The sequence below is a fragment of the Saccopteryx bilineata genome, chromosome 5 (assembly GCF_036850765.1).
Source record: "Saccopteryx bilineata isolate mSacBil1 chromosome 5, mSacBil1_pri_phased_curated, whole genome shotgun sequence".
Lineage (NCBI taxonomy): Eukaryota > Metazoa > Chordata > Mammalia > Chiroptera > Emballonuridae > Saccopteryx > Saccopteryx bilineata.
This window is the reverse complement of record NC_089494.1, coordinates 8,932,831-8,955,672: the sequence shown is the minus strand read 5'-3', so window position 1 is coordinate 8,955,672 and position 22,842 is coordinate 8,932,831. Positions and strand designations below refer to the sequence as shown.

General features: G+C 37.7%; 1 protein-coding gene across 16 annotated transcripts in view; it reads right to left on the bottom strand.

Annotated features, from left to right (window-relative positions):
- TRIP12 (thyroid hormone receptor interactor 12) overlaps nucleotides 1-22,842 on the bottom strand; it is a 156,344-nt gene that overhangs the window by 77,564 nt on the left and 55,938 nt on the right. For 11 of the 16 annotated variants that reach the window (XM_066279914.1, XM_066279916.1, XM_066279911.1 and 8 more), the window contains exons 3-4: nucleotides 18,115-18,237; nucleotides 16,516-17,312 (exon numbers count right to left, since the gene is read on the bottom strand). In XM_066279914.1, the coding sequence (XP_066136011.1) occupies nucleotides 16,516-17,312; nucleotides 18,115-18,237 (920 nt within the window). The remainder of the gene's footprint in view (nucleotides 1-16,515; nucleotides 17,313-18,114; nucleotides 18,238-22,842) is intronic. The other 5 variants (XM_066279924.1, XM_066279926.1, XM_066279922.1 and 2 more) reach the window with 1 other exon arrangement.

The following is a 22,842-nucleotide window of genomic DNA, read 5'->3' as shown; positions in this document are numbered from 1 at the left end:
GTGTGCTCTAACTAAACAAGAACCCCAACAGTGAGTGGCCTCCAAAGTCAGCACGCGTTTCCATTAGAATTGTGGCATCACACGCATTAACTTTTCAGACAAATTACACATCAATTCTCCAGACCCCAGGAAGCATTCATTTCTCCCCTTTGCACTGATTTGAAGTGCAAAGGTAAGAAATTCTGAAAAAAAGAAAAATTCTTCACTTCTGATTTTGTTAAAAATACCAGGGAAGAGTCTAGGAAAGTGGTGGTGAAGAGGATTCTAAATCTTCTTGACCTTTTAGACCTTGAATTTAAAAGTTTAGATTATTCCACCTGGGATGGTGCTTACACGACATATAATGAAAGTTGCCAAGTAAAAAGCAAGCTATTCAAAAATCTTTAATGACAAAACAGAAACTACAAAGACAAAGTTTTATATTCAGACAGGCATTACCACTTAGAAATGTAAAGCATACATTTCAGGTCTTTGTTTTTTCAAAATAACTTCTGTGCAAGACGTTCTATACTCCTCAAACTAGAATAAAAAGATGAAAGAATAAAACTTTAAGTGGGTAAATGAGATTGACCCAAGGGCTTAAGTTTCAGATTTTATTTTTAGGTTGATTTTTTATGGCCATCACCATATTTATTTGATGTGATCATAAATCTATGCCTGATATCATATACTATTTTATCTGTCTAGTCACCTGAAAGACTGGACATGGCATTTGGACAGACTCTGAAGCTAGCTAGCTTAATACAGCCAGGTATTTAGAATCATTTTTTAATGTTTAATAAATTCAGAAATTATCTTTAATATTTCAGAAAATATTAAATTATACCTAATCATCTGAATTGTGTGACTAAGTTGTAACAGACTAAAAAATGTAAAATTTATAGAGAATAAAAAGAGTGCATATTACATTAAAATGCTGCAAAGTGCTTACACTTATAAAGCACCTTAAAAACCCTGGATTACTGTCATTAACTTAGTTTATGCAATACTAAAGTATCTTTACACATACCATGATACAGTAATGGACACCAACACAAATTTCTACATCTATTAGTGACATTCAAAATACAATACTCAACTTAATGTACTGTGGACTACTTCTCTATTACTAATTTGAGGTTGACAGTATACTTTTGAACACATTTGTTTATACTTCATTACTTATGACCTATTTTATTTTAGACTTTGGTGTTTTTTTTAAACAACCTCAAATATAATTTCCAGTATAATAAAAGGTACTCATTTAAAGTGCATAGAGTTCAATGAGTATGACAATGGGTATGTATTCACCCATATAACTCCCATCACAATCAAGACAGAGAACATTTTCGTGGATCTAAAAAGTTCCCCCATACCCCTTGCAGTTAATCTTCCCAACACATCGAGCCCCTGGCAACCACTGATCCTCTACTTTGCTGCCATTGTCTATTTTAGAATTTCATATAAATCGAATCATACAGTGTTCTGGAGAAAAATCCATGTTGTTGTGCATACTAGACCATTCCTTTTTATTGTAGAGTGATATGGTATAGGTATTTCTTTGCATATGTACACAAATGACCCATCCTTGGGGTTAAACTTGAAGAGGACTGTACTAAGTTACTAAGAAATAGAGCAGAGAAGAACCAAACAACAGAGTGGAATAAAAAATATTTATAACTGAAGTCATAATGATATCATAATGTAAAATAACTTAGGCTAACTGACATAACTCCATCTAGCCTGAAACTAGGAGAGAGAACATCAAACATTTTGTTGTATGAGAGGAGCGGCTACATATGTAGAATGCTCTCTAGTGGAGAAGAGGCGTCACCGTTCATAACATTACCTGAGCCCAGGGTGGAAGACAAAACTGGCTTTCACAAACCCTGCTGCAAAAACTGGAACCAGGGAACATCTCACGTGCTGTGAAGGCTGGTAATCAGAAATGTCTTAACAGGATTTCTAAACAAACCAAGTCAATTCTTGGAAGAACTATATAAATTCTAGGGAAAAGGAAAGTTTGAGCTGAAACAGTTTAGTACATCAAGTACTTCCTAGAAAGTGTGAATAATCTTTTTTGACCGTTCAGGAAATTGACAATGCTAGAATATACTAACTTCTCAGTTTTAGAGTAACTATGGAGTTTTCTATACAAAGCATTTTCAGGTATAGCCTAACCAGGCAGTGGTGTAGCAGATAGAGCATCGGACTGGGATGCAAAGGACCCAGGTTTGAAACCCTGAGGTCACCAGCTTGAGCTCGGGCTCATCCAGCTTGAGCATGGGCTTACCAGCTTGAACGAGGAGTCGCTGGCTTAAGCGTGGTATCATAGACATGACCCCATGGTCACTGGCTTGAAGCCCAAGGTCGCTGGCTTGAGCAAGGGGTCACTCACTCTGCTGTAGCCCCCCCCCCCCAGTTACAGCACATATGAGAAAGCAATCACTGAACTAAAGAGCTGCAACGAAGAACTGATGCTTCTCATTTCTCTCCCTTCCTGTCTGTCTGTCCCTCTCTCTGAATCTGTAAAAAAAAAAAAAAAAAAAAAAGAAGGCATTTTCAGGTATAAAGTTATGATAATTCTTATTTTTTCAGACATAAATTTATTAACTGATTTGCTTAGAGGTGCATAACTACACAATTCCTAAGCTTATTCTGAAGCAGAACAGTGTACTAATGTTCAATATACTTCTGGCAAAGTGTTAAAATTTTTCTTTACTTGTGTGTTTAAGCAATATATTTGGAGAACAAAAAAAAACTTTAAAGCTCTCTATATAAAAACACAGTATTTTTGTAGAATTAAAACATGTTTTCTTTATTCTACTAGTTCAGTAGGAGTATTTTAATAGAAAACATGGTAAGTATAAACCTACAACCTACTGAAAACCAATTAAAACACATGTGCACAGGAACACACACACCTTTCCCCCAGGCTCTCTAATGCAGCAAAACTATCATTTATTTTTATGATGCCACTCTGAGAAGCAAGCAAAATATACTGGTCAGATTAATACACTCTTATCCAAAAGCCTTTGTGTATGAAATTTGATATAAATGTAGACATACTACTTTTATCAAAGCTCTTTGACCTTATTACATTGGGATATGAAATATGAATTTGTTCCTACAAATATATTCCTGTAATCTTTACTCCTTTGGATAAAAGTAAAACTGGAAGTTAGTATTAGTCTGTTTAAAATCCTAATTTATACTTCTTCTGCAATACAAGTATGTCCTACTCTTTTTTCTTTCTTAAGAACAAGTATTCCTAACCCCAAAGTGACTTACTCAAAATTCAGGACTTCATCTTTTTTTAAATGATTCCTTTTGCAAAGTAGAACATTTGAAATGTAAAACAAGTCAACCTCTCATGTATCCATCTGTAAACTTGAATTTTTAAACTTTAAAAAAAAAATCAACAGATTAAGCACCTTAGATATTTTACTTCCTGGACCCTTATTAGTGTAAAAATATTTAAGATGTTCATGGGTACTTCTACATGTAATTGATTTTTCTAGTTGAAATTTAAAATTTTTTTTCTCATTACATTACAGAACTGAAATGATTCCAATGCTGTCGTTCTGCATAAGAAGTGAGCACTGGTAACACGATTACTTACTTCCTTATCAGTCACCAAAAGTTGAACAATTCCGATCCTTGGAGAGGTAAGGTCTTTCACTCTTAAAAAAGCAGCAACATGCAACTAGGCCATATATATTTACTGTCATACTTTTATTCTACTTCTAATTCTTACATAATCTGTTATAAGTATGTTAATCTTTGATATAGTATATACATATATGTCAGACCTATTACAAAATCCTACAAAGAAAATATAGCCCCCCATTATAAAAGCACACGTTTTAGCAATGCAATAATTAAGTAAACTTTCCATTTTCCTAAAGATTTCTTTTGTCCTGTTGTATAAGGACTCAAAGTAAACATAAATATCAATGTATACTGCTCACAAAAATTAGCGGATATTTTATCACTTCAAATGAATATGTTTTACTTCTACAGGTAAGCAGTATATTTGATAAAGATGTTTGAAAATCAAGAAGGGGAGGGAAAAATTAACCTAGCCCCTTTATTCAATGAATAATGACTCTATTCAAATACACGAATGTTTTTATCCTCCAACTTATACATTTATTTTAAAGTGACATTAAAGATGACCAAGCAGACATCTGTTGTATTATGGTCCTGCAACCCTTTTGCTGAACACCCTGCCTTTCTTCTGTTTTTTGTTTCTTTTAATTCTAGGGGGCACTATCTCCTACTCCTTTCTCCATGTGGTACTGATAGAACTGTCATTCTCTGCGGCATACTTCTATTCCACAGTGGGACCCAAACTGGCCAGACTATTTCAATCATTTCCAATTACAATTCTACAACCACCATCTCACTTCTTCCCTACATCACAGTGATTCATTCAAGGATAGGCATATGACCTAAAGAGGAATAAGAAACTTTCTTATAGGCTGATATATAAATAAATGATTCATATATATATATATATATATATATATATATATATATATAAATGATTGGATAGTATCTGGGGGTGGGAGAATGAGGAGATCATAAGTCATAAGACTTCATTTGAGCTCCTAGGTCCAACCAACCCTGAAGCTAGCTAATCTCTAGTCTTTACCAGTCATGTAAACTGAATTCCATTTAATTTTGATTGAATAGTCATTACATATAAACCCAAATCTTCTGACTGTAAGTTATTATTAGAATTTTTATCCTAGAGTAGGTGTCAACAAACTTTTAAATCATAGCCTAAATCAAGCTAGCAGCCTATGTCTGTACAGCCCACAAACTAAAAATGGATTTTACAATTTTAGAGTTATAATGAAAGAAGATGTGACAAAGACTCCATGTAGTCACTAAGCTCTAAAATAATTACTATATGGTCCTTTACAAAAAATACCTACTGACCTGAAATTTGAGGAAAAAAAGAACAGTATACTTACCTAGTTTTAAAAATCAGTAAAAAATTTTAAAAAGAAAAACTTTTCCAAAACAAAAAAAAAAAAATCCCTTTATGTTTAAAAAACAAACAAAACCTGAGCTAAACAATATCTTAGTAATAAAAGTTTCAGTACTAAGATTTCTAAAATATTACAGTACCTTGATTTTTTATTTAGTGTTCCTTATTCCTACAGACAGCAAATATATTTCCATTTTAAAAAGGAGCAGAAAAACCAGTATGAATAAGGTATACAAACCAATACCTTAGCAAAGATAAGTGTCCAGAAAAATCACAACAATTCAATTACATATACAGGTGTCAATGGATGACTGTGATTGACCTTTGCCAAATTTTTGTGAATTAAAATACGTTAACAATTACATTACAGATCCATTTATTTACATGTCAAATCTACTCCAAAGGATTTTCAGAACCACCTCTTTTTCCTTCATGAAAGGAAGGAAAACAGCACAAATAACAAGACTATTATTAGCACACATAAATAAATTTAGAATCATTTAATAGGGCCTTTTTTCTACTGGAAAAATTGGACCTAATAAAGATAACTAATTAACAATGCATATATTCTCAGTAACTAGCTCTTGATTCCTTTAGCCAAGACAGAATCATGAGAACTGGTATAACTTGGTGCTGTTGTCTACCTTCAAGTTTATATACCTTTATTAACAGCTCCTTTGCTAAAATGAAAAGTAACCTATCATGTGTTTATTTTAAAATCACTCAGTAGTAATAAAAGAAAGTTTTGCAGATGACAATGAGGAAAATCCCAAATTAGATGTCTAAGCCAAATTTTTATTTCCTAGTCAGTGCACAGCAATTTCACACATTGACTTGGCAATATGAATTTAAGACATTAGAAATGTGCAAAGATATTCATCTAAGCATTATTTTTGATAATGAGAAACTGAAAAAGAGCTAAACTCTAAAAATAAGGAATGGTTAAATAAACATCAGTATGATAATACAAATTGCAGGAACACAGTGTTAGTTAATGAGGATGTGAATAAATTGGCCTTTTTATACTGCTAGTGGGAATGTCAACTCATATATTTCTAGGGGCAATTTAAAACATACAAAAATATGTAAAAATGAATATAATTGGTGACCTAACAAGGAAATAATGTGTAAATTACGAAGCAATTGTCAATTTAAAAACCAGGAAGACTATAAATGCCCATTAGTTGAGAATGGGCTAAATTACGGTACGTTCATATATAAATGCGGAAAATGATGTAATTTATGTACCTGAAAAAGGAAAAACATTTATTAATAAGAGTTGGCAGATAAAACACTTTGGTTTCTTCATATCTGAAACATGGGCACCAGCTCATTCTGAGGATAAAATTTAAGTAAGTGTCTATCTAATATGGAGCCCGGCTTATAACACACCCACAAAAACCGAAGCCTATAGTCATGCAGAACAGGCTCCTACTTCTGAAAAAGCATGTACATATACACAGAAAACTGTCTGTCCTCCGGGTAAATACAGAAGACTGACCACAAGCATTCACATCGGCCCTCTCAAGAACTCCACTAAAATAGCACTGAAAGAATCTGAAGCATAAATCCACCAGAATGGGAAGAATGGAAGTGACAACTACCACAACACAATTTGAGAAGATGAAAAACAAATTCCAGTGCTCAATGCTCTGAAAAGTCCAGAAAGCTGAAGGCGGAAAACGAAGATAAACTATCAATTAGAATGGCACTCAGTACCCCATAAAGGTTCAGGAACTGACCATAACAGGATCCTCTGTGCTGACTTTGTAGTTAAAACTGAGGATGAGTTGACAAGCTGTCATGAAGCAGTCAGATCCCTAGGTCCCCTCCCCCACATGCACAGCTGCATAACTGTCCCTGTACTGAGGCAGCAAACCACAAGACCTTTATCTTTAGAAAGTACAAAATAAATTTTCAATGAAAGTACAGTTGCACATTTCTGTACCATGCCACAAAGGAAAAGGAGGAAGGAATATAGACAGACACAATGGATAACATATGGCCTCTCTTAGGTCTCTGCCAGCTCAGCCTCCAGAGCTCAGCCTCCAGAACTCTAGCAGTTAGGCCTTGACCTACAGGCAGGCATCTGGACTCCTCCCTGTGGAATTTTATCAGGCAAAGAAAAATACCTAAAAATAATGATAAAGGAAGTTTCATAATGAATAGCCTAACCAGTTCACTAGATAGTGAATCTCAGTCAAATCTTATCTACACGCTCAGAGGTTACAAATTAGATTTTTGGTCCCTATACACTGAGTATAAGGAAACAACCGGGAATTACCAGAATCTGAGGAAAATTCTTAGTATGAAGGCCAAAAACAAAACAAACCTAACCAACCCCACATAAACGACATAAGGGGACTATGCAAAAAAGGAAAACTCTCTCATTCGGTCCTCAAAGAAGAAATGTATCCATAATAAAAAAGGAAATGAGAACAAAATAACCTCTTGAAAATGAAAAGAAAGCAAACATGAAAAAATACAGGAATAGAAAGTTTGTAAGAAGTTATTTAAAAAATCTACCAGAAAGAAAAAAAAAAGAGAAAGAATAAAAAGTTAAGATCAGAATCATCCAAGAGAACAATCACCCAAGTAATAGGTCCAGAAAGAGAAAAGAAATAGTAAGGTGACCAACCAAACTGCTTTTGCGTGGGACAACTGTTATTTTAAGACAGAACGCCCTAAGTTTTGGGGAATGTCCTGACCCAAGGGAAACCAGGAGTTCATTACTGGGTTCACAAAAACAGAAAACAACAAAATAATGATTAAATTCAGAAAAAACAAAAATGTGTAAGAAAGGAAAAAGTTCCTACATGGCTCTGTCAATAGCATTTATGTATCCATACAAGCACTGAGCACCAATCATGCTGGGAAAATGAGAAGTATGTACAGTATGCATCTGGTGGGTGACGATGTGGTATAAATCTTCCATTCAATAGTGCTTACTTTTACATTCAATAGTGCTCACTGAAAAAAATCAACAAGTAGAACGTCTGAGAACATGATTTATAGACGCTAAAATAAGTACCAAAATAACCAGCTATAGGGAAGGGCAAAGTGGCAGAAACTCGGCTTTTTTTTTTTTTTTTTTTGGATGACAGAGACAGAGGGACAGAGGAAGGACAGATAGGGATAGACAGACAGGAAGGGAGAGAGATGAGAAGCATCAATTCTTGTTGTGGCACCTTAGTTGTTCATTGATTGTTTTCTCATATGTGCCTTGACCAGGGTCTGCAGCAGACCAAGTGACCCCTTGCTCAAGCCAGCGACCTTGGGCTCAAGCTGGTGAGCCTTGCTCAAACCAGATGAGCCCACACTCAAGCTGGCAACCTCAGGGTTTCGAACCTGGGTCCTCTGAGTCCCAGTCTGACACTCTATCCACTGCGCCCCACCTGGTCAGGCTCTGGTCTTTTAAAATAGTGAATCTTTTAATGATTTTAAACTGCATTTAAGCACTGATAAACAAAAAATAATTTTTTAGCAAGATACACACAAGAAAACAGGTAGTCCTTGGTGATCAAATTAAGTAACTTTGTATTTTTCATATTGGTATTATTCTTTTTGAAAATAGCAAACATATCAGAAGTGCCAAAAATATTACAGAATACACAAGTTAGAATATGAAAGAGCAGTTTTCACTAACTTACGTGTAAGTTAAGTAAAATATACTTTGGCTAAATTAATTCTTATTCTAACCTGACATATAAAAGTACATATTAAACTAATTTTTTAAGTTTGGCAAACCATATTTAATATTTAATATATATTTTAGGAATCACTGTTGGTAATTTTTCAAAGCAGCTGCATATTAGAACTACTAAAGTTTTGTTTGTTTTTTAAATTAAGTAAGAGGTGGGGAGGCAAGGAGGCTCTGAGAGACAGATTCCTGCATGCGCCCTGACAGGGATCAACCCCACAAGCCCCCTATAGAGTGATGCTCTGCCCTTCTGGGCTGCTGCTGTTACTTGGCAACCAAGCTATTTCAGCCCCTGAGATGAGGCCATGGAGCCCTCCTCAGCACCCAGGGCCAACTTGCTCATACCATTTGAGCTATGGCTGTGGGTGAGTGGGGGAGAGGAAAAAAGGGAGAGAGGAAGAGAGAGGGAGAGAGAGAGAGAGAGAGAGAGAGAAGAGGGGGAAGGGTGGAGAAGCAGATAGTCACTTTTCCTCTGTGCCCTGACCAGGAATTAAACCTGGGACTTCAACACACTGGGCCGACACTCTATCACTAAGCCAACCAGCCAGGGCCTGAACTATTAAAAGTTTTAAGTTTAAATTATTTTGCCCTGGCCAGATAGCTCAATTGGTTACAGCATCGTGCTGTCGCACAAGGGTTGCTAGTTTGATTCCCTGCTCAGGAACAGAATGATGTTCCTTCCTCCCTCTCTCACTAAAATCAATAAATAAAAATTTTTTTTAAAAAGTATTTTAGGCCCTAGCCGGTTGGCTCAGCGGTAGAGCGTCGGCCTAGCGTGCAGAGGACCCGGGTTTGATTCCCGGCCAGGGCACAAAGGAGAAGCGCCCATTTGCTTCTCCACCCCTCCGCGGCGCCTTCCTCTCTCTCTCTCTCTTCCCCTCCCACAGCCAAGGCTCCATTGGAGCAAAGATGGCCCGGGCGCTGGGGATGGCTCTGTGGCCTCTGCCTCAGGTGCTAGAGTGGCTCTGGTCGCAACATGGCGATGCCCAGGATGGGCAGAGCATCGCCCCCTGGTGGGCGTGCCGGGTGGATCCCAGTGGGGCACATGCGGGAGTCTGTCTGACTGTCTCTCCCTGTTTCCAGCTTCAGAGAAATGCAAAAAAAAAAAAAAAAGTAGAAAGCAATCATCAACTAAGATGCCGCAATGAAGACTTGATGCTTCTCATCTCTCTCCCTTCCTGTCTGTCTGCTGTTTGTCCCTATCTGTCCCCCTCTCCGACTCTCTCCAAAAAAAAAAAAAAAAGTATTTTAACAGTTGTCTTACAATAGAGGAAACTTTTAATACTCAACCCTTTCCCTTTAAGCTCCTTACCCAACACCTCAGGAGATGAAAAGATAATTAAACTTTGTAAATTCAGTAGGGATGACCCTGCAAGACCAAGCTAGGTGAAATAAGGAGTTTAACTTGTATGTATGTATGTGTGTATGTGTGTGTATGCAACAGAGAGAGACAGAGGGACATCAATTCCTCATTGTGACTCCTTAATTGTTCAGTGATTGCTTTCTCATATGTGTGCGCCTTAACGGGAGGGTGAGGGTTGCAGGGGGCTACAGCAGAGCAAGTGACCTTGGGTCAAGCCAACGACCTTGGGCTTCAAGCCAGTGACCTTTGGGCTCAAGCCAGCGACCAAGGGGTCATGTCTATGATCCTCTGCTCAAGCTGGTGAGTTCATATCAAGCAGTGACCTTGGTTTCGAACCTGGGTCCTCCACGTCCCAGTCTGACACTCTATCACTGCGCCACCGCCTGGTCAGGCAAAATTGCATTTAACTTTTTAAATTCTTTCTCTTGCTCAATTTATTATTTCTACCCTCAAGGATAGAAGTGCAAAGCATGTCTCAGACTGACGGAAAGAGTCCTAATCCAAACAGAATTACCTTCTCAGAATTTAGCATCTGCCTGGTTCTTGTCTAGTTTAATGATGGCCACAGGCTGCATGTAAGTCACCAAAAGTTTGAAACTCAAGCTGGAAATAAGTTGGTAACTACTGCTATGTTATTAATAATGTGTACATGATGTCCACTTTAAATAATGGAGAAAAAACTAGATCTACAAATAGACACATCAGACTGGAAATATAGTATCTTTAAATGTTTCTTTAAAATTTTCTATAATTCCCCAAATTTTGATCACAAACTGTTTCCTATATTTTTATGTCATCTATCTCCTTCTACAATTCAGACATACACATTTTGAAAATAAAATTATTTCAAAATTAGCTTAATTAAAAAAGGGGTTAGTAAAATTATGTTGAAGCCAAAAGGAATTGTGAAAATATCTGTAAATATTATATTTAAAACATTGCAAAAATAAAAATACTTCTAAAAACCATTTGTATCATTACACTGCCCCAGTGATTTTATATTTATGCTATGTAAGTTTTAAAAATGTCTATTTGCTTAGGTAATGTAACACATAGCAAGGATAATTTTCTAATGCATATTAAAAATTGTCACATAACACCATCCTTTCTGGGGTATTACCTCAAGACTTCTACCAATTGATATCTGACCTCTGTCCCAGAGTTATTTTGATCAGCTGCAGCTGGCAAGCCACGGGCTCCAGGACGCCCATCACTGAAGTTAGCTGTCTCACTAGTCCTGCCGCCAGCCCTAATTCCTTCCCAGGAAATGGTTCACCAGCCTCCTAACTGCCGCTGTGGAACCAGCACATGGAGAAAGGTCTTCCTACTGAAGTGTCTGACTACCTGCATTACCGTATTTCCCCATGTATAAGACGCACACTTTCCCAAAAAATTTGGGGTCTAAAAACGGGCAGGTCTTATACAGTGGTTGTAGATTTTTTAACTTGCATTCCCTGCTTTTTCATGCTTGTTTTGTGCTCATTGTTTTACTTTTTTTTTTTTTACTTGCAGTCCCCACTATTTTCACGCTTGTTTTTTTTTCAAATTTTGGTCTCCAAAATTAAGGTGTCTTATACATGGGGAATACAGTATATCATTTCCCAAAGTGTGTTCCAGGGACTGCTGCTAGCTCCCAAGTTAATACAGGTGATCAAATAAATCTATAAAACACAGAGTTAAGAAGTTACTCTAAGATTTTACACAGCTTTCCTGTGCTACCGCATAACCTGCAATTATCCCTTGAATGCTATCTGACCATGGGGAAATGCGTTTTACAACGCATCATTTAAGTACTATTGTTCCTACAATTTGAAAAAAAGCTGCTTTACCACGATGTTTTCCTGACTAATCATATCTGAGAACGAGCCTTTTCCTGGGGAAATATATCACAGTCTAATTAACATGTGCACAGGTTCTTAAGAGTTGAAGAAAACAAATAATCTGCCCAATTTGGAATGCTTTCTATCGCACCAAGTTTAAGTCCATTCCACTTTTTAGATAATTTACAGATTTTGTTTCCCTGAAAAATCTGTCTCTCAACTTCTACCCATTAAATCTAATTCTACTCCCTGGGTTAATGTATAAAAAAAAAATCCTGATGCATACAAAAGCCCTCCAAATATGCAGCACAACTCTCAATGCACAATGATATATATATTTACACAGTGCTTTACATTCTTTCTTTATGCTCCACAAGAAGGAATGTTACCATTTTGTAAATAAGATTAGTAATTAGGTTGCCATGATTAGCCTAACCTCACAAAACTTTAACAGAAACTAAATCTTTCAAATCTAAGGATAGAGACATTTTACACTGATAAATGGCCAGTAGTTATCAATCCTTCAGCTGCTCGGAATATGTTTTCTCTCTTAATATACTCAAATTCAGCTGGGCACTCTAAATTAAGTGATGCAACTTATCAAAAACTATGGTAAGTCTCTCCCCTCCTCACATACTTATTGCTCAAATAGCTATTGTGCCTACTTTACAATAAAAACATTAAACTTTCCCATAGCCACCAGGTGATTAAATGGCAGATGTAGGGTTTAAATCTAGGGTTTTAAGCTCTATATTAAGGGCTCTTTCTTCTCAACATACCATGACTTGAAACCCAGAGAGCCTAAAATACCGTACCTCACTTTGCTCCTAATATTCTTAAATAAAACTACGAAGCACTGCCAATTCTCTTGAAGTACTACTGCTTCTCACATAAACCCTTTCCTGAAGTGACTCATTTAACTATACCGGAATCTCCTGACTTCAAGAAATCTTCCTAGCCCTGGCAGTGGCGCAGTAGATATAGTCCAGGCATGGGTTCAATCCTGAGGTTGCCAGCTTGAGCGACAGTGAGGGCACATATGAGAAGCAATCAATGGGTGCACAACTAGGTGGAACAATTAGTTTATACTGCTCTCTCTCTAAAGAAAAAAAAAAAGGAAAGAAAATGAAAAAGGAAAGGAAATAAAAGAGGAAAGGAAAAGGGAAGGAAGAAAGGAAGCCTTTCTAAATTTAGCTCTATCATTTCTTAGTTCTGTGGACTTGGATAGGTAACCTGAGATTCCCAACCTGTAAGATAGGAATAATAATACCTGCCACGCAGGGGGCATTTAAAGTAAATGAGATGATTCATGCAAAATAGTTACTAGTTGTCAGGCACTTGTAATAATAAGCACATTAAATAGCTCCTATTATTTTATTTAGAAATGTGTTTCACTTATCTGGAAAGTGAATGGGAAGATGTGAACCCTGGTTCACACAGTATTCATCCCTAGAGATAAAATCAATCCCTGTAAAGAAGAAGCCGATAAAATCTTGTCTCCTCTGGGATCTAACAACTCTTAATGATCCAAAGATGCTACAACAGTAAAATGTGGAAAAAACACAGGTGAAAAATAAGTGGTACAGCAAAGAATGAAACAGCTTCAAATTCACACCTTCAGACCCACACTCTGCCACTTATAAGCTATAACGTAGGCAAGCTATTTCATCTCCTTGGCATAAGTTTTCTTAACTATCACCAAGCAGCATTTTTTTGAAAATTAATCACAATTGCATATGTAAAATACCTGGCACTTACTAGATGCTAAACAAAACTGGTTCCCTTCTCTTGTTTCAACAGCTTAGGCTATAATTAGAACTTAAATCTAGGACAGTGGCAGTGAAAATATAAAAGCTTTATTAGTGACCAGAGAACACACTGAGATTTTTAAACTACAAAGTCAGTGTGTGACCATGCGTACAGTGAGTGTATGTAACACAGGCTATCTAGCCTGGTTTTAGCATGGCATAGGGGCAGCTTGAAAACTTTCCGTGCTGCTTGATTTAAGAGCAACTTCACAACCAAGGAAATCCCACTGCTTGGCCGCTGGGAGGGCTGAGTTTCCTTGTGAAAATGTTGAGTTCTCTTGGAAAAGAAAGCTGAAGAGGGGGAATAGGTGGTGATGGAGGGAGACTTGCTTGGGGGTGGGGAACACACAATGCAATCTACAGACGATGTACGGTAGAGCTGTACACCTGAAACCCCAACACAGTAAAAACAAAAGTTTTTACGAAAAGAAAATAGAGAAGCTGGTCTGTGAAAAGAGTCAAGGACATGACACTCAATCTGCTCTCACCTGAGCGTGGACTCCCTAGAAATGAGAGTTGACAAGGAAGAGCTAGCTCTTCAAGTGAGGCCAACCGGAAGGCAGATGGTGAGCCCATGGATCGTGCTACAAACTCAGCTGGCCCACCAGCTGCGGAGATTGCAGAGCTACACATGGGGAAAGACATGAGCATGAACACGGACACACACAAGTGCACGGGAACACAAATACAGATGCACACATGCTTCTACCTCACTTAAAAGCAGAGAGGGGTATAAAAGACAACAGGAAAACCTTGGCAGGTCCAATGGGCAGTTGGCTGTCCCTTCTTAACCCAGCCTCTTATTTCCTTTTACTCCAAGATACCAATCTTTTTTTTTTTTTTGCATTTTTCTGAAGCTGGAAACGGAGAGACAGTCAGACAGACTCCCGCATGGGCCCGACCGGGATCCACCCGGCACGCCCACCAGGGGCGATGCTCTGCCCATCCTGGGCGTCGCCATGTTGCGACCAGAGCCACTCTAGCGCCTGAGGCAGAGGCCACAGAGCCATCCCCAGCGCCTGGGCCATCTTTGCTCCAATGGAGCCTTGGCTGCGGGAGGGGAAGAGAGAGACAGAGAGGAAAGTGCGGCGGAGGGGTGGAGAAGCAAATGGGCGCTTCTCTTGTGTGCCCTGGCCGGGAATCGAACCCGGGTCCTCCGCACGCTAGGCCGACACTCTACCGCTGAGCCAACCGGCCAGGGCCCAAGATACCAATCTTGATCTTAATCCAATGCTACCAATCTTGATCTTAATCCAATGCCTGTATCCTCAAATTCAAAAGATTTTATACAGATGCACTACATATTCAAAATACTGAATAGAACAAAATTCGACAGTCTAAGACTAAAAGATGTTATCTTCATAAAAGCCCAATGATATAGGTTGAAAACTATTCTCGTCAAAGTTTATCTAATAATGAATCAACTGAAAGTAGTTACTGATTGGAATGTTAAACAAAGCTAACATTTAGCTCTAATTCAATATTGGGTCAGACTGATTCAGTGCTAGCTAAATTTTAAGAAAACTACTCACAGACACTATATAAAACCTTCTATGCCTGACCAGGCAGTGGCGCACTGGATAGAGCGTCGGACTGGGATGCGGTGGACCCAGGTTCGAGTTCCCAAAGTCGCCCAGCTTGAGCGCAGGCTCATCTGGTTTGAGCAAAGCTCACCAGCTTGGACCCAAGGTCGCTGGCTCGAGCAAGGGGTTACTCAGTCTGCAAAAGGCCCACGGTCAAGGCACATATGAGAAAGCAATCAATGAACAACTAAGGTGTCGCAACAAAAAACTGATGATTGATGCTTCTCATCTCTCCGTTCCTGTGTGTCTGTCCCTATCTATCCCTCTCTCTGACTCTCTCTCTGTCTCTGTAAACAAACAAACAAACAAAAAAACCCTTCTAATAACCAAGAAAAGGTTCGAGCCCTATCAAAATCTGGATCTGAAATTCTAAATAAGGACTCAAAAGGAGGAAAGATGGTCAAAATCAAGATTCTGGGTAAATATTATAAAACTCAAATGCTTAAGAAATTATAGGAAAAAAAGAGAAAAAAAAACCACTTTATGCAATTACATAATTGAAACGGTCCATCAACAGTTCTAATGAAATGAACTTCTGGCTTCCTGAAGACTTTTGGGGAAAAAGGAAGACGACTGTATGTCAAGATCCTGTTCTTCCATCTCATTTGATCTATACTTACATATATTATTTTCAAACATCAGTTCTTTCTACTCCACTGTAAGCTCCAAGGGGTCAATATTCTTTCTTATTTACCTAGGACCTAGGACCTAGGACCCAGGGCCGCAGTGCATGAAAACATGAGAAGTATTCATTTTTAGATTAAACCCCTTAAAGGCCATAAAATATTACATGTAAATAACATTTAATTTAACGAGGGTACATTTATTCTAATAACTCAGTATTTCCATACATCAATTTACAATACCAAACAAAACAAAAAACACCACATTTCACCTCCAATCCTCAAGACTAACTTAGAACTAGAATAGTTTTATAACTGGCTAAAGAAGAGAATCCAACCTATCTGTCCCATCCTGACGTTAGGAAATGAGTAGCAAATGTTGCAAACATAAGGAAAGATACAGACACTGAACTATGACAGGTGTATTAAGAAGTCAGCGTTCCTTATTGTCTCCATCAAACTCAATGTGCTATCAATTGTCATGTGCTGTTGTGCAGATACAGGAAGAGTAGTAACTCTAAGACTTCCTCAGACTGGAAAAACAAACCAACAAAACCTGACTCCCATGAAAGCATGACCACTTAGACAAACCAGGAGAAACATTCCTAGTTAAAAAAAGAGGATCTTTCTGTAAACTTACTTGCTAATTTGGCCTGTAATCCAGAAGGTCCGGGTTTTGATGTCTCTGACTTAGAAGACCCTGGAAGAGACAGTTTTGTTTTAGGAAGGCCAACTTTCGGGCTGAAACGAGCAGCCCAGTCGAATTTGGAAGAGCCACCAGTTTTACTCTGTTCCTTGTCCCTGCTACTTCTTCTGGGACTGGGACTGGATGCTGAACGGGACCGCCTCGCCTTGTTCTGGTCTTTTCCTTGTTTCACCCTGGCACCTGGCGGCACAGTGGAGGCCGAGGCTACACCAGAAGACGAGGAGGAAGTAGAGGCAGCAGAAGACTCAGTGATGGTGCTGCACCCAGCTTTGGCTGAGGCGGCTGATTTTGAAGCCAGCTTGGTAGGTTTTACTGATCTCTCTTCGGCACCAGTTGACTCAGACACAGAACCACTCTTTATACAAGAACTCTCTGTCCTCTTTCTCTTCTGACTCCGTGAACTACCAGTGGCCCCACTCTTCCTGGTGTGAGCCTTGCTTGTTGATGGCAACTGTGCAGATTTCAGTTGTTGGTCCTGGTCTAAATGTCTCTTCTTTGACTTACTATGTGGCTTATTTGTTTCTGAGGGAGATTCAGTATGTTGAAGTGCTTTCGGTTTTTTCGCAGAGCTAGGAGAATTGGTCCTGTTGTAGTCTGGACTAGCACTGCGCTTCACTCCTTGAGAATTGTCTTTCTTAGGCACCTGTCCTGTTTTCTGCCTTTCTGAAGTATTGGCTCTGTCTGGATCCTCTGCTTGTGGAACTATGACAGCAGATGATGAACTGCAGCTTCTAAGAGGTTAGATAAGAAGAGAGTTAATATCAACCCACCATCACTGAACCAGTCATTTATTACCACCTCAAATCTGTGGAAATAAATGTGCTAAAAAAAAAAGTACAGAAGTTTTCCTGATAAGTCCAGTAAATAACATAGCTCTTTGAATGGTTCAAAACTGAGAAAATAAAAAAAGTGAGCATAACTTTAGATGGGAAAAGGTATTAAAAGACCAGGTTTATTCTTTAGCCCAAAGATTACTGACACTAACACTCCTAATCACAAAACAAGAACTAAGATTATAAGAAAAAGAACGCTTTTTCGGAACCAGTTGAAACTAGAATGTTGGTGCTCTGTTTACAAACGCAACTTCTTTGTTCAAGCTTGAAATAAACAAGCATTATATTATACACTTTCAAAACGAAGGTTAGAATTTTTTGTATTGTAGTATCATTAAATCCTTACAATTACATTCCTTTCCAGAGCCTCTTAGCAATCAGATCTTGAGAAACCACTGACCTATAGTTTTGACAATTAAAAACTAAGGAATATGGCAAAATGGCATTTCAGAAGTCTATAACGGCTTATTAAGAAAAAGGAGACCTCGTAGTTCTCTAAGCAAGAAAAAAAAATGCTTTGTTGGGCATGTTCCATCAACTTCATTGAGAAGTTGATGAACTAACTATAAATGCAAAAGTTACACTCAGAATGAAAAAGAGTAACAACATTTTGGGATAACCTGGTTAGTTTTAATCTTATGCAATGATTCATACGCAAATAATTCTGCCTTGTAAATGTATAAGCAATGTTAAGATTTACCTTTTAGAAAGGTGTCCCCTTGACAGTTCAGTAGTATTAGACTGCACTTTGGGTGCCTTAGAATTAGATTTTCTACTCTCAGGAGGGCTATATCCCTTATGTTTTGCCTGCCCTAAATGTGACCTGTCAGTAGAAAATCAAACAGAAATCTATCAGAAAAATGAGACGCAAATACAATACTAAAAGTAAAATATTTTTCATTAAAAAAAAAATCCTCCCAATTCATCATTAACCATAGCTACTTTGCCCAAATATTTCTATTATTAAATTATTATTCTATCACATAATCTAGCCAAAGAAATTGCCTCTTACAACCAATCCCTGAGTACTCAGTGTTAAGGTTTTTTATTACCAGTTGTTATAATTGCATAGCTATATTATAGTTGCTTAAGTAACAATAAATTTTTCAGCAATTTTACTGTAAACATTCAAATATGCTCAATTATTGCAAAAAGCAAATCCAGATTTTAAATCTAAACACTATTTTTAATAGACAATGTGACTATCATACCTTAAAAGATTTATAGAATTGGCAACTTTTGATCCCTACAATGATATTGAAGCCCAATTTCTACATCATATTCAGGTTAGCACAGGCTAAATGCAGAAGCAGATGAAATCAATGCTCAAGCTGATTTTACTTAGAAAATCATTAAAAGCACTAAAGAGTAAATAAACTTACATGAAATCAATAGTGACATTTGCTAAGAATTTAAAGCACTAATCAATAGAAAGTATACCCAAAAACCAAGTCCAAGAGATAAAAAATTTGCAACAAAGTCTTGCATACACATTCAAAAGATTCCATCACTGACACATGGTGGGGCTCTACACAGTAGGCTAAAGTAGGTTTACAGTGGTGAGTATGCAAAACAAGTTTATTCTTTTATTATTAGTTATTATATTATTTTCCATGCAAACAACTATAAACCTACTTTTGCCACACCTTGTATTTATAAAATCAAATTCTTGTGTCAGCATTGTTCTAAGAGCAAGTTTGAGGGGCATAAAGTGTTTTCAGTTGTTAAAGATTTTTTTTAAGCCCTGGCAACAGTTATATGAGATTTACATAACCAAAGGAAGCATGCATTATTATATACCCAGAGAAGCTGGTGTTACAGAGGTGAGCTATTAATACAACAGATGCAATTTAGGTAATTCACAACCAACATCCATGTAAATCATGCAAACAACATAAAGAGCATATTCTAATGAGAATATTAGTTTCATTAATACCAAAGCTGTTTGCTTTATTAAAAAAAAAACTTTAAAGACTTTCTGTCTGTACAAGATCTCAAAGGAGTAGAAAGTCACTGAAAAACACAAAAATTCTAACAGAAGCTGTAAGGATGCCATACAGTTAACATATACAAGTTCCATCATCTCTTTAAAATGATTCAGATCTAATGTTTCTCGTCTCAATATTTTTATTTTTTTTCTTTCATTTTTCCAGAATTTTCCGATGGCTTTAGGCGACCCCTGTGTTTTAGTCGTTCGACCCCCACCGGGGTTGCGACCCACAGGTTGAGAACCGCTGCTGTAGAGGCTATACAGGATAGCTACCTAAGGAGCCCTAAAAAATCTGTGTGAACCCACATCGAACTGCACTGAATAGGTATGAAACTGGGAGAGTTTCCTTTTATTTGGTGCAGATTTCACATTTCTATCGTCTTTTGTTGCTTTCCTGTGACCGGTCAAAGTGCACCATGACTTTACGGACACACTGTATTTTCAAGATTCTAATCTATGGCCCTGGCCGGTTGGCTCAGCGGTCGAGTGTCGGCCTGGTGGGCGGGGGACCCGGGTTCGATTCCCGGCCAGGGCACATGGGGGAAGCGCCCATTTGCTTCTCCACCCCCTCCTCCTTCCTCTCTGTCTCTCTCTTCCCCTGCCGCTGCCGAGGCTCCATTGGAGCAGAGATGGCCCGGGTGCTGGGGATGGCTCCTTGGCCTCTGCCCCAGGCGCTAGAGTGGCTCTGGTCGCAGCAGAGCGATGCCCCGGAGGGGCAGAGCATCGCCCCTGGTGGGCGTGCCGGGTGGATCCCAGTCCGGCGCATGCGGGAGTCTGTCTGACTGTCTCTCCCCGTTTCCAGCTTCAGAAAAAAAAAAAAAAAAAGATTCTAATCTATGACAGAATAGTAATAGATTGATCAACTACTAAAAAATTCCAGGTTAGTCTTTCAAGTGTCTTAACCTTCACTTTAGTAATGAATATATTCTTTCTCAAGGTATATATTTATCCGGGTGTAGCCACACTGAACCTTGTAAGATTTTTACACACTATGATTTAGTTTTGATTCTTCCTAGATACTATTCCACTGCAAACTGAAACTTTGCTTTGTCCAGTGGGTTTCTTATTAGAAAGATTTAATTTCTAGCAATTGTTTTTGTTTTTATTACATTTCTAGTAATATAGTTCTTTTTTAAAAAAATAATAATAATTGAGCCTGACCAGGCGATGGCATAGTGGATAGTGTGTCAGACTGGGACACAGAGGACCCAGGTTCGAAACCCCAAGATCGCCAGCTTGAGCACAAGCTCACCAGCTTGACCGTGGGGTCGCTGGTTTGAGCAAGGGGTCACTCAGTCTGCTGTAGCCCCCTCCTCCCACTGGACAAGACACATATGAGAAAGCAATCGATGAACAACTAAGGAGCTGCAACAAAGAATTGATGCTTCTCATCTCTCTCCCTGCCTGTGTCTGCCCTATCTGTCACATACATACATACATACATAAAATCTTCAAATCATTTCATAGTTACATTTTTAAAAGGCAGGTAGGTATAATGTTCTGTTTTCAGTGTATACAATTTAATACCCATGGAACAATACTTATAAATTATGTCAGCCAGATGCTTTACATTCTTATTTTCATAAAGTCTGCTAAAGATCAACTTAACTGCATCACAATTTCTACTTAAATTATAAAATCTAAAATACCCCTATAAAAATATATTTTATTATAATTTAAAAACCAAAGTAAAAAGAACTACTCATTCAAAGCTAGGCAACTTCGTAATATGTTCAGACACTTAAATATTCAAATGTCAATGCTAAAAAAGTCACAGCATATCCCTAGTAAATCGGAAAAATCGTAATATTCATTTTCTTTATCAATAGAAATTCACATCAACCTAACACTGATTTCACTGGAGAGGTAAGCAGTCCCCCTCTTTAACCCAAATAAACTTCTCTGCTCTGAAAACACATCTAACTTTATAGTCACCCAAATCTAATTGTGTATTTTTCATGTTCTTACAAACGCCTTCAGGAAACTAAAGAGTTTGGCAGGTAAATTCTCAATATCAGAATACCAAAAAAAGTAAACAATATAAACTATATCCAATCATCTTAGAAACCGAGGTTCACAAAAATGATTAAAATCCAGTTATGCCCAAACTGATCTCATTCTCCCTTTCCTAAAATTATTTTAAGTGTGATATATGCTGAGAAGTGATTAAAAATAATTTTAAAATATTATAAAATGCTGTTCATTACTGTCTTGCCTATTGGTCAGCAAGGTCTTAATATATTTTCTTTAAAGGGTAGTAAACACTTTTAGTTTTGTGGGTGATTCTCTGTCAAAAAATCAGGTATAAACAACTCACAAATAGCCTGGCCTGTGATGGCACAATGGATAAAGCATCAACCTGGAAAGCTGAGGTCTACAGTTCTAAACCTCAGGCTTGCAGGGTCAAGGCACATACAAGAAGCAACTACTTCTCGCTCCTTCCCACCTTTCTTTCTCTCTCTCAAATCAATAAATAAAATCAATCAATAAAATAATCTTTTAAAAAATACATAAATACATGGGCACGGCTATATTCCAGTCAAATTTTTATTTTTAAAAGCAGATAGTAGATTGGATTTGGCTCATGGGTCAGTTTTCTAATCGCTGGCTTACCACAAGAGACAGAGGCAACCAGATGGTGCCTTAAAGTAACAATATGGAGCCTCCCAAAGTGGGGCTCTATTTTATTATACCCATTTATAAATTATTAATGCTCAAAATACTGTAAAGTAAATCCTCATAAAATAATAAGGCTGATCAAGAATACCCAATTAGAATATCACAGTATTCAGCAGCACTAAATGAACCTCAATGCCTCTTTTATCCCATTTTACTAACTCCCTCATTTATCGAACCTTTATTAAAAAGCACAATCTATTTAAGATCCAATAAAATTTATATCCACTATAAATCAAATTTGCAAGAACAGCAGAGTAGAATCATGACAAACTCTTTTAAGCAGCACAAGAATGAGTCCACTTGGTAAATTATAGCCCAAGGACAGGGGGGCGGGGAGCATGGATGAGTGTGTGGTTCAGGAGCTGCTGTATCATCCCCATGGGTGTTCCTGAAAACTCCCCCACTGAAAAATCACCCACTAAAAATAACCGAGCTAAAGGCAAATAGAAGATTGGGCAAAGACTACTGACACCTGTGTTATTTTTGCAAGTGCTAACGAAAACATCATCAATTTTAATAAAAGATTAAATCTCCACTAATATTTGCACCAATGACCACAGTTGGTCTACTCTTTGTAGTTTTATTTTTGTACTTTCTCTTGTAAGTGTAACCTTCTAAAGACGTTTTTTTTAAGACCAACTTCAACAAAATTAAAAATACATTTCTGGGGAAGACTTTCCTTTTGACATTTTCTTTTTTTATAACTGCAAGAGTAAACGGTTCTGAGCTCTCCAAAAGCATTTAACACACAGCGCAAAG